Source organism: Piliocolobus tephrosceles, chromosome 20 (genome assembly GCF_002776525.5).
Source record: "Piliocolobus tephrosceles isolate RC106 chromosome 20, ASM277652v3, whole genome shotgun sequence".
NCBI classification, from domain to species: Eukaryota; Metazoa; Chordata; class Mammalia; order Primates; family Cercopithecidae; genus Piliocolobus; species Piliocolobus tephrosceles.
Window position 1 is genome coordinate 18652785 of NC_045453.1, and position 10551 is coordinate 18663335.

The following is a 10551-nucleotide window of genomic DNA, read 5'->3' on the forward strand; positions in this document are numbered from 1 at the left end:
TGTCAGTCTGCTGGTGGCTGTGCCCTTTTTCTCTAGCAATTGGAGACAATGAATGCCAATCTGCGAATCCTGTGTGTGACTGGATATGTCTCTGAGGGGGCGGAACCTCGGGACTGGATAATATGGACTGAGTGTCATTTCCCCTGTCAGATAGCAAATACACCCCCTTCCTCTTGTAACCGGGTCTGGCATTGGGCTCCTCCTGACTTCCAGAATAGGCCACCCACTTGGGGCGGACCCTTAAGGCATTCTGGGCCCACGCCAGCCTATAAACCCTCATAGTGTGACCTTTGATCCCTGGTGTGATCTTGGGTCCCGGGCTGGGACCGCCCCTGGTGTGGGTTGTGGGGGCGGCCATGGAGCTGGGCAGCTGCTTCAAGACCTATGAGGACTTCAAGGAGTGCTTCAGCGCCTACAAAAGGGAGAACAGGTGCTCCTTCATTCTCAGGGACTGCGTCTCCGTCCGCTTCCACAACCTCAACCATGGCACCTCCATCCGCGAGGACATCCTGTAAGGGCGGGGCAGGAGGGTGGGGAGGAGGCTGGAACTCCGGAGGGCTGCCTGGAGGAGGAGGGGATGCATAGGCACGCTTTGGGCTGCGTGGCCATTCATTCAACAGGCACTCATTGAGCACCTGTTGTGTACCTTGTGAAGAGAGCTAAGCCTCCACGGCCGTCGGTTTTTGACCACCCACTTCACTTTCACTCCAACCATAGGCTTTTCTGGAATTTATAACTGCAGTTTCTGCCATTGTTTTGAGCAGCTGCCGCAACCCAAATACAAAGTATGGCTTTCATAAACGGATAAAAACACCTTGGCGATAATTTCCTTCATCAGTCTCCTCTTTACGAAACAGTCATGTGGTCATTTGAATGTTCGTTCATTCATTCATTCAATTTTTAGTTCATATATATTTGTTGAAACAGGGTCTCACTCTGTCCCCTAGGCTGGAGTGCAGTGGCACAATCAGCTCACTGAGCCTTCAACTGCTGGGCTCAAGCGATCCTCCCACCTCAGTCTCCCAAGTAGCCAGCCTCCCAAGTAGCCAGCCTCCCAAGTAGCCAGGCATGGTGGCTCCAAGTAGCCACCATGCCTGGCTAATTATTTTTTATTTTTGTAAAGACTAGGTCTTGTTATGTTGGCCAGGCTGTTCCCAGACTCCTGGACTCAAGCGGATCTTTCCTCATATCAAAGTGTTAGGATTAACAGGCATGAGCCACTGCGCCTGGCCTATTCATTTTGTAAATGGTTTTTGAGCTCCTTATATCAACCATTTTTCAAACACTTTCCATGTGCCGGGCAGTGTTCTCTATGCATGCTTTACACTGAAGGGCTTTTTTTCAGAATTATAGGTAAATGTTATTTTTTCCCATTTGACAGATGAGAAGTCAGGCTTATAAGTTAAGACAGGAGTTGAAAACTCAAATGCCTTCAGGGCTTAGGTGAAACAGCCCAGTGTAATAAAGTTTTAACTTCGAATTTTACTTTAAGAAAAAGAATGATGAAATAGCAACCAACACCCGGTCTTTGTGCTAGGGACAACAGAAGTGTGAAATGGGCAAAATGGAGAGCAGATGCCATCTAATCAGCTCCAGCTGATGGCTGCCATATGAAAATAAAGATCTAGTGTTGCCAGAATTTGGGGCAAGAGTGATCAGAAATCCACACTTTATGTGGATTTGTCCATTAAAAAAAATTGAATATCAGTTCAAATTTTAACTCGGAGCATGCGGGCTAACTCAGAGTTAAAGCATATCCGAGTCTGAGACTTGGATTGAGCTCAACCAAAGCTCCTCAGTTAGAGAGCCAGGCTATATTCTTTCCATTATTCTGAAGTCCAGTGTTATGCTGGGTATAGATGACATAAAGATGAATAAGTGTTTAGACTATCCCCAGAGAACTAGGATAAACTTGAACTCAAGCAAACTGGCACGTGATAAATGCTTTAAAAGGAATGTGCAAAAAAAAAGAAAGAAAGAAGAAATGTGCAGAGAAAGAAATGACAAATGCCTGGGAGGTGGGGAAAGTCTTCACACTGGAATTGATGGTTTCCCTGGGCTATGAATGAATGTAGGGTGCTAGAGTAGATCTGTGGTTAATTACTGAGTAGCATAGAGGCATTTGACCAGAAGTTGCTGTGCAGAAGGACCTGCAGGAGCAAAGACAAAGATACATGAAAGAAGGTGGCATGTTAGAGTAACAGTGGGGGTGCCATGTTTGGCAGGAGATTAAGTCATTTGCAGTCTAAGGGTCTTTAGTGACCATTGTGAAGTGTTTGGACCTTGTCCTTTATAGGTAAGACCTTGCTAAGCAATGAGAAGAATACAAAAAAAAAATCACAGTTGCCCCTAAACACCCTTCAGGAAGACCATATCCAGTGTCTAGCACAAGGTGTGGCCCATAGCAGGCATTAAATCATTATTGAATGAGTGAGTTAGCAAGTACTAACCATGTGATTCAGGGAAATAGGTGCTGCAAGAACTCAAAAGAGAAAAATCACTGCGAGCTAGAGACATAAGCGTGAAAGGGAGGCTTGAGCTGGGCCCCCAAAGATGGAGAGCTGTCAGGTGTATCGGTTTTCTGTTTGCCACTCTAGCGAATTACCACAAGTTTAGTGGTGCAAAGCAACACAAATTTATTATCTCAGAGTTATTTAGGTTAGAAGTCAGACACAGGTCTTACCTGGCTAAATCGAGATATCTGCAGGGCTGTATTTCTTTCTGGAGTCCCTGGGGAAGAATCCATTTCCCACTGCTGGGTGCAGTGACTGATGCCTGTAATCCCAGCACAGGAGGCCAAGGTGGACAGATCACTTGAGGTCAGCAGTTCAAGACCAGCCTGGCCAACATGGTGAAACCCGATTTCTACTAAAAATACAAAAATTAGCCAGGCGAGGTGGCGCATGCCTGTAATCCCAGCTACTTGGGAGGCTGAGGCAGGAGAATTGCTTAAACGCGGGAGGCGGAGGTTGCAGTGAGCCAAAATCACGCCATTGCACTCCAGCCTGGGCAACAGAGAGAGACTCTATCTCAAGGAAAAAAAAAAAAAAAAAGAATCCATTTTCTTTCCTTTTCCACCTCCTAGAGGCTGCCCAGCACACCTTGGGTCATGGCCCCCTTCCTCCATCTTCAAAGCCAGCAATAGCAGGTTGTTATCACATCACTCTGACCTTACTTCTGTTATCACGTCTCTGACTCCCTCTTCTGCCTCCCTTTTCCGCCTTTTTTTTTTTTTTTTTTTTTTTTTGAGACAGAGTTTCACTCTTTTTGCCCAGGCTGGAGTGCAATGATGCGATCTCGGCTCACCACAACCTCTGCCTCCCGGGTTCAAGTGATTCTCCCGCCTCAGCCTCCCGAGTAGCTAGGATTACAGGCATGCGCCACCACCCTGGCTAATTTTGTATTTTTAGTAGACATGGGGTTTCTCCATGTTGGTCAGGCTGGTCTTGAACTCCCGACCTCAGGTGGTCCACCTGCCTCAGCCTCCCAAAGTGCTGGGATTATAGGCGTGACCCACCGCGCCTGGCCCTTTTCCACTTTTAAGGATCCTCATGATTATATTGGGCCCACCCAGATAATCCCAGATAATTTCCCTATTTTCAAGTCAGCTGATAGCAACCTTAATTCTATCTGCAACCTTAATTCTCCTTTGCCATGTAACCTAACATATTCACAGATTCTAGGATTAGGACAAGGACATCTTCAAGGGACCATTCTGCCTGCCACAAAAACATTAATATCCTGGAGGGAAAAATGGTGTGAGTCAGTGCAGATGTAAACATGATGTACTTCAATTAGAAAACAGTGATGGGCTGGGCACAGTGGCTCACACTTGTAATCCTAATACTTTGGGAAGCTGAGACGGGGAGATTGCTTGAAATCAAGAGTTCGAGACCAGGCCGGGCGTGGTGGCTCAAGCCTGTAATCCCAGCACTTTAGGAGGCCGAGACGGGGGGATCACAAGGTCAGGAGATTGAGACCATCCTGGCTAACACGGTGAAACCCCGTCTCTACTAAAAATACAAAAAACTAGCCGGGTGAGGTGGCGGGCGCCTGTAGTCCCAGCTACTCGGGAGGCTGAGGCAGGAGAATGGCGTGAACCCGGGAGGCGGAGCTTGCAGTGAGCTGAGATCCGGCCACTGCACTCCCGCCTGGGCGACAGAGTAAGACACCGTCTCAAAAAAAAAAACAAAAGAGTTCGAGACCAGCCTGGGCAACAAAATGAGATCCCCATCTCCACAAAAAAATTTTAAAATTAGGGTCCACTCGTGGCGGCTCACACCTATAATTCCAGCACTTTGGTAGGCTGAGGCAGGCAGATGGCTTGAGGCCAGGAGTTCTAGACCAGCCTGAGTAACATGCCAAAACCCCGTCTCTACAAAAAATACAAAAAGTAGCCAGGTATAGTGGTGCGTGCCTGTAGTACCGGCTACTCTGGAGTCTGAGGCAGGAGGATTACTTGATCCCAGGAGTCGGAGATTGCAGTGAGCTATGATCGCACCACTGCATATTACATTCTAGCCTGGGCAACAACAGAGTAAGATCCTGTCTCAAAAAAAAAAAAAAAAAGCCGGGCACGGTGGCTCACGCCTGTAATCCCAGCACTTTGGGAGGCCGAGGTGGGCGGATCACAAGGTCAGGAGATGGAGACCATCCTGACCAACATGGTGAAACCCCGTCTCTACTAAAATTACAAAAATTAGCCGGGTGTGATGGCGGCACCTGTAGTCCCAGCTACTCGGGAGGCTGAGGCAGGAGAATGGCGGGAACCCGGGAGGCGGAGCTTGCAGTGAGCCGAGATTGCGCCAATGCACTCTAGCCTGGGTGACAGAGCCAGACTCCGTCTCAAAAAAAAAAAAAAAAAAAAAAAAAAGCAGTGATGTATGTTTGCACGCACATACAAAAGCCATGAGGAGACCTGCTTAGTTAGAAGGAAGGATTTATGCTGGAGCAGCAGGAAAGGAAATTGGAAGGTTGATAAGCAGGTTGGTGGGTTGGGGTTTGTTTTGTTTGTTTTAGAACACAAGGTCTCGCTCTGTTGCCCAGGATAGAGTACAGTGGGAGGATCATAGTTCACTGTAACCTTGAAATTCTGGCCTCAAGTAATCATACTACCTCAGCCTCCTAAGTAGCTAGGACTACGGGCATGCACCCCCCCATGCCAGGCTAATTTTTTTTTAATTTTTTTATTTTTTGTGTTGAGACAGGGTCTTGCTATGTTGCCTAGGCTAGTCTTGAACTCCTAGCCTCAAGCTGTCCTCCTGCCTCAGCCTCTCAAAGTGCTGGGATTACAGATGTGAGCCACCATGCTGGACCTATTTTTGTTTTTAAAGGTGAACAATTTTAAAAGTATTTTGGGGCCAGGGACAATTCAGTCACTTGAACCCAAGAGGCAGACCTGGTTGCAGTGAGTCGAGATCATGCCACTGCTCTCCAGCCTGGGTGACACAGCGAGACTCTGTCTCAAAATAAATAAATAAAAAGTGTTTTTGTTTTTGAGTGGTTAACATAATTAAGAAATTTTTTCAAACAGTACAGAACAGAAGGGACTAAAAGGGTCATTTCCACTGTGTTAGCTTTTTCTTTTTCTTTGAGATGGAGTTTCGCTCTGTCGCCAGTCTGGAGTGCAGTGGCGTGATCTCGGCTCACTGCAACCTTTGACTCCCTGGTTCAAGCAATTCTCCTGTGTCAGCCTCACGAGATTACATGCACACACCCCACACCCAGCTAATTTTTGTATTTTTAGTAGAGACAGGGTTTCACCATGTTTGCCAGGATGGTCTCGATCTCCTGACCTCGTGATCCACCCACCTCGGCCTCCCAAAGTGCTGGGATTATAGGTGTGAGCCACTGTGCCCAGCCTGCATTATCTTTTTTATCCATATTTATTTATTTATTTATTTACTTACTTACTTATTTTGAGATGGAGTCTTGCTCTGTTACCCAGGCTGGAGTGCAGTGGTGCAATCTTGGCTCTCTGCAACCTCTGCCTCCCGGGTTCAAGTGATTCTCCTGCCTCAGCTTCCCAAGGAGCTGGGACTACAGGCATGCACCACCACGCCTGGCTAATTGTTGTATTTTTAGTAGAGTTTTGTTGTATTTTTAGTAGGTTTTGCCATGTTGGCTAGGCTGGTGTGGAACTACTGGCCTCAAGTGATACACCCGTCTCAGCCTTCCAAAGGGCTGGGATTACAGCTGTGAGCTGTCATGCCCAGCCTATTTATTTATTTATTTTTATTTTTGTAGAGACGAGGTCTCACTATGTTGCCCAAACTGATATTGAACTCCTAGGCTCAAGCGATCCTCCCTCCTCGGCCTCCCAAAGTGCTAGGATTACAGGCATGAGTCACTGTGCCTGGCCCACTGCATTATATAGACACAATCAGCGTTACCTTCCTGAGAGATACTGAGGCTGAACAAACATGTCTTGTATATGCATATGCATCTGTTTGTTGTTTTAACACAGTGGCAGCATACTATTTAGACATAGCCTTCTGTACCTGCTGGACCTGGCTCTTCTCACTTAACAATATATGTTGGATATTATCCCACTGTGTGGGCAGTTTGATTTGACTTCCGTTTATTTCCTTTATTTTTATTTATTTATTTATTGCAATTGTTGACTAAAAAGTTACTGCATGCTAGTGTCTGGAGATACGTTGTGGAAAAATATAAATTGAATCTCTGCTCTTGTGGAGACAAATACTAATCTATAATCACAGAAATAATAATTTCCTTAAGGTGGTGGTAGAGCTCCAAAGGACAAACCAGGGTGCCGTGTGGAGGGGTGATGGTGACACTTATTCTGGTTGTCAGGAACAGGGTGGGGGTGCTGGCTGACACCCTGAACCAATGCAGGCTCTTGCTCAGAAAAAACTGTCAGCCCTGATATTTTGCAGATACTTTACAAAGCACATTCTGACCTGGTTCTCTGAATAACCTTGTCGGAGGCAAATTTTGCTATTCCCGTTAAATTAGTTAATACAAGTAAAGTGCTAACAGCAGTGCCTTGTAGACAGAAACTAGTCCATAAATATTGTATTATTTTACAGATGGGGAGACAGAGCCAGGAGAAGTCAAACATTAAGAGACAAATAGTTTGGGGCCGGGCGCAGTGGCTCATGTCTGTAATCCCAGCACTTTGGGAGGCCAGGGTGGACAGATCACTGGAGGTCAGGAGTTCGAGACCAGCCAGGCCAACATGCTGAAACCCTGTCTCTACTAAAAATAAAAAAATTAGCCAGGTGTGGTGGTGTGCATCTGTAATCCCAGCTACTCAGGAGGCTGAGGCAGGAGAATCGCTTTAACCCAGGAAGAGGAGGCTGCAGTGAGCTGAGATGGCACCACTGCACTCCAGCCTGAGCAGCAGAGCGAGACCGTCTCAAAACAACAACAAAAAGAAATGAAGATTAGACCCAGCCCATCTACTGACAGAGCTCTTAATTGTTGTACTTAGCCACTGGACTCTAATAGTTTTCTAATGTCACTTGTCCGTTTTTCCCTCAACAAACTTGTAGTAAGAGGCTAAGTGTTTACCATGGGCCAGGAGTACAAAGATGAGCTAGAGTACAAAGATGGGTAAATTGTTGGCTTCACTCCTGAGGACAATAGTGGACTGGGATAGCTTAGGAGGCAGTGAATTCATGAGCAGCACAGGTCTTTCGCAGACACAAGTTGACTGCTGGTTGTGATATTATAAAGGACATTCTTGGATCATTTATTGCACACTGGCTCTGTGCAGAGCTCACTGTCTTGGGCTTTTTGAGTAATACATGGATGTCTTGAAGGACTGGAGGGTTGGTGGGGAAAATGTTTTTAGGAGGTAATTTAGTACATGTTTCTGCAGCCAAATACACATATTACTGGATGGTCAGGTGAGATGATATTAATACTTATGTGAATATGTAGACATAAAGTTCCTGATAAGCAAAGTAAAGCAAGTGAACTAATTTAAAGAAAACCATTTGCAGCTGGATATGGTGGCTCATACCTGTAATCCCAGCACTTTGGGAGGCTGAGGCTGGTGAATCACTTGAAGTCGGGAGTTCGAGACCAGCCTGCCCGACATGGTGAAACCATCTCTACTAAAAACACATAAAACTAACCAGGCGAGGTGGCTAGTCGGGAGGCTGAGGCAGGAGAATGGCGCGAACCCGGGAGGCGGAGCTTGCAGTGAGCCGAGATAGCGCCACTGCACTCCAGCCTGGGCAACAGAGCGAGACTCCATCTCAAAAAAATAAAAGTAAAAATAAATAAAAATACATAAAATTAGCCAGGTGCTGTGGTGGGCATCTATAATCCCAGCTACTCAAGGGGCTAAGACAGGAGGATCCCTTGAACCTGAGAGGCGGAGGTTGCAGTGAGCTGAGATCACGCCACTGCACTCCAGCCTGGGTGACAGAGTGAGACTCCATCTCAAAAAACTTTTTGAAAATAGTGCAGGACCGGGTGTGGTGGCTCATGCCTGTAATACCAGCACTTTGGGAGGCTGAGGCAGGCGGATCACGAGGTCAAGAGATCGAGACCATCCTGGCTAACACAGAGAAACCCCATCTCTACTAAAAATACAAAATAATTAGCCGGGCATGTATCCGGGCGCGGTGGCTCACACCTATAATCCCAGCACTTTGGGAGGCCAAGGTGGGTAGATCACCTGAGGTCAGGAGTTCAAGACCAGCCTGGCCAATATGGCAAAACCCCATCTCTACTAAAAATACAAAAAATAGCCAGGCGTGGTGGCGTACACCTGCAATCCCAGCTACTTGGGAGGCTGAGGCAGGAGAATCACTTGAACCCGGGAGGCAGAGGTTGCAGTGAGCTGAGATCACACCATTGCACTCCAGCCTAGGCAACACGAGCAAAACTGTGTCTCAAAAAAAAAAAATTATCCAGACGTGGTGGCGGGCGCCTATAGTCCCAGCTACTCGGGAGGCTGAGGCAGGAGAATGGCGTGAACCCGGGAGGCAGAGCTTGCAGTGAGCCAAGATCACACCACTACACTCCAGCCTGGGTGACAGAGTGAGACTCCATTTCAAAAAAAAAAGAAAAGAATAGTGCAAATATTATATGGGTGGCTATGGCAGATGTAAAGGTGATTGGCAATTCTTTATCTGGAAAAGCTGGCCTAATGGTTAAAAGGAAGAGCGCTGAAGTAAAAGAGACTGCCTTTGCCCTTGACCTTGGGCAAAACTTAACCTCTTGATATAGTTTCATCCTTTACGAAATGAGAAGGGTGTGGCGATGATTAGGAAAATTCAGGGCCGGGCATGGTGGCTCACGCTTGTAATCCCAGCACTTTGGGAGGAAAAGGCAGGCGGATCACCTGAGGTCAGGAGTTTGAGACCAGCCATGGTCAATATGGTGAAACACCATCTCTACTAAAAAGACAAAAATTAGCCGGGCGTGGTGGTGGGCACGTGTAATCCCAACTACTCAGGAGGCTGAGGCAGGAGAATCGCTGGAACCTGGGAGGCAGAGGTTGCAGTGAGCCAAGATCGCGCATTGCACTTCAGCCTGGGCGACAGAGTGAGACTTCGTCTCAAAAAAAAAAAAAAATTCAAGCTAGGGGGCAGTGGCTCATGCCTATAATCTCAGCACTTGGGAGGCCAAAGTGGGAGGATTGCTTGAGCCCAGGAGTTCAAGACCAGCCTGGCCAACATGGTGAAACCATCTCTACTAAAAATATACAGATTAGCCAGGTGTGGCGATCGGCAGCTGTAATCCCAGCTACTCGGGGCTGAGGCAGGAGGATCACTTGAACCTGGCAGAGGTTGCAGTGAGCTGAGATCACACCACAGCACTCCAGTCTGGGTGACAGAGTAAGACTCCCATCTCAAAAAAAAAAAAAAATTGAAAATAATAGTGCAAATATTATATGGCAGATGTAAAGGTCATTGGGAATTCTTTTTCTAGAAAAGCTGGCCTAACGGTTAGAGCTCTGGAGTAAAAGAGACCCCCTTTGCCCTTGACCTTGGGCAAAACTTACAGTTTCGTCCTTTACAAAATGAGAAGGGTGTGGCGATGATTAAGAAAATTCAAGCTAGGGGCAGTGGCTCATGCCTGTAATCCCAGCACTTGGGAGACCAAGGTGGGAGGATTGCTTGAGCCCAGAAGTTCAAGACCAGCCTGGGCAACATGGCGAGACCCCATTTCTACAAAAAATAAATTAACTGGTCGTGGTGGCATGCTCTTGTGGTCCCAGCTACTCAGGAAGCTGAAGCCGGAGGATCACTTGAGCCCAGAAGTTTGAAGCTACAGTGAGCCATGTTTGCACCACTGCACTCCTGAGCAACAGAGACCCTGTCTCTCAAAAAAAGAAGAAAAGGAAAGGAAAATGCATGTAGCAGCTAAAACAGTGCTTAGTAAATGTTTGCTGAAGCTGTAACTATAGTATATAATAGAAAGCGGTAGTTATTTGAAAAAGAGTCAAAGATATGTGCTCTGGGAATTACCACTATATGACCAAAAGTGCATGTCAAAAAAATAAAATCAGATCAAGTTAGAATTTTTTTTTTTTTTTTTCTGCCGGGCGCGGTGGCTCAAGCCTGTAAT

General features: G+C 46.7%; 1 protein-coding gene across 1 annotated transcript in view; it reads left to right on the forward strand.

Moving 5' to 3' along the window:
* Positions 1-112: 112 nt before the first annotated feature.
* ZSWIM3 (zinc finger SWIM-type containing 3) overlaps positions 113-10551 on the forward strand; it is a 20950-nt gene continuing 10511 nt past the window's right edge. Inside the window, exon 1 of the mRNA XM_023197071.1 lies at positions 113-511. Within this exon, the coding sequence (XP_023052839.1) occupies positions 357-511 (155 nt within the window). The 5' untranslated portion in view covers positions 113-356. The remainder of the gene's footprint in view (positions 512-10551) is intronic.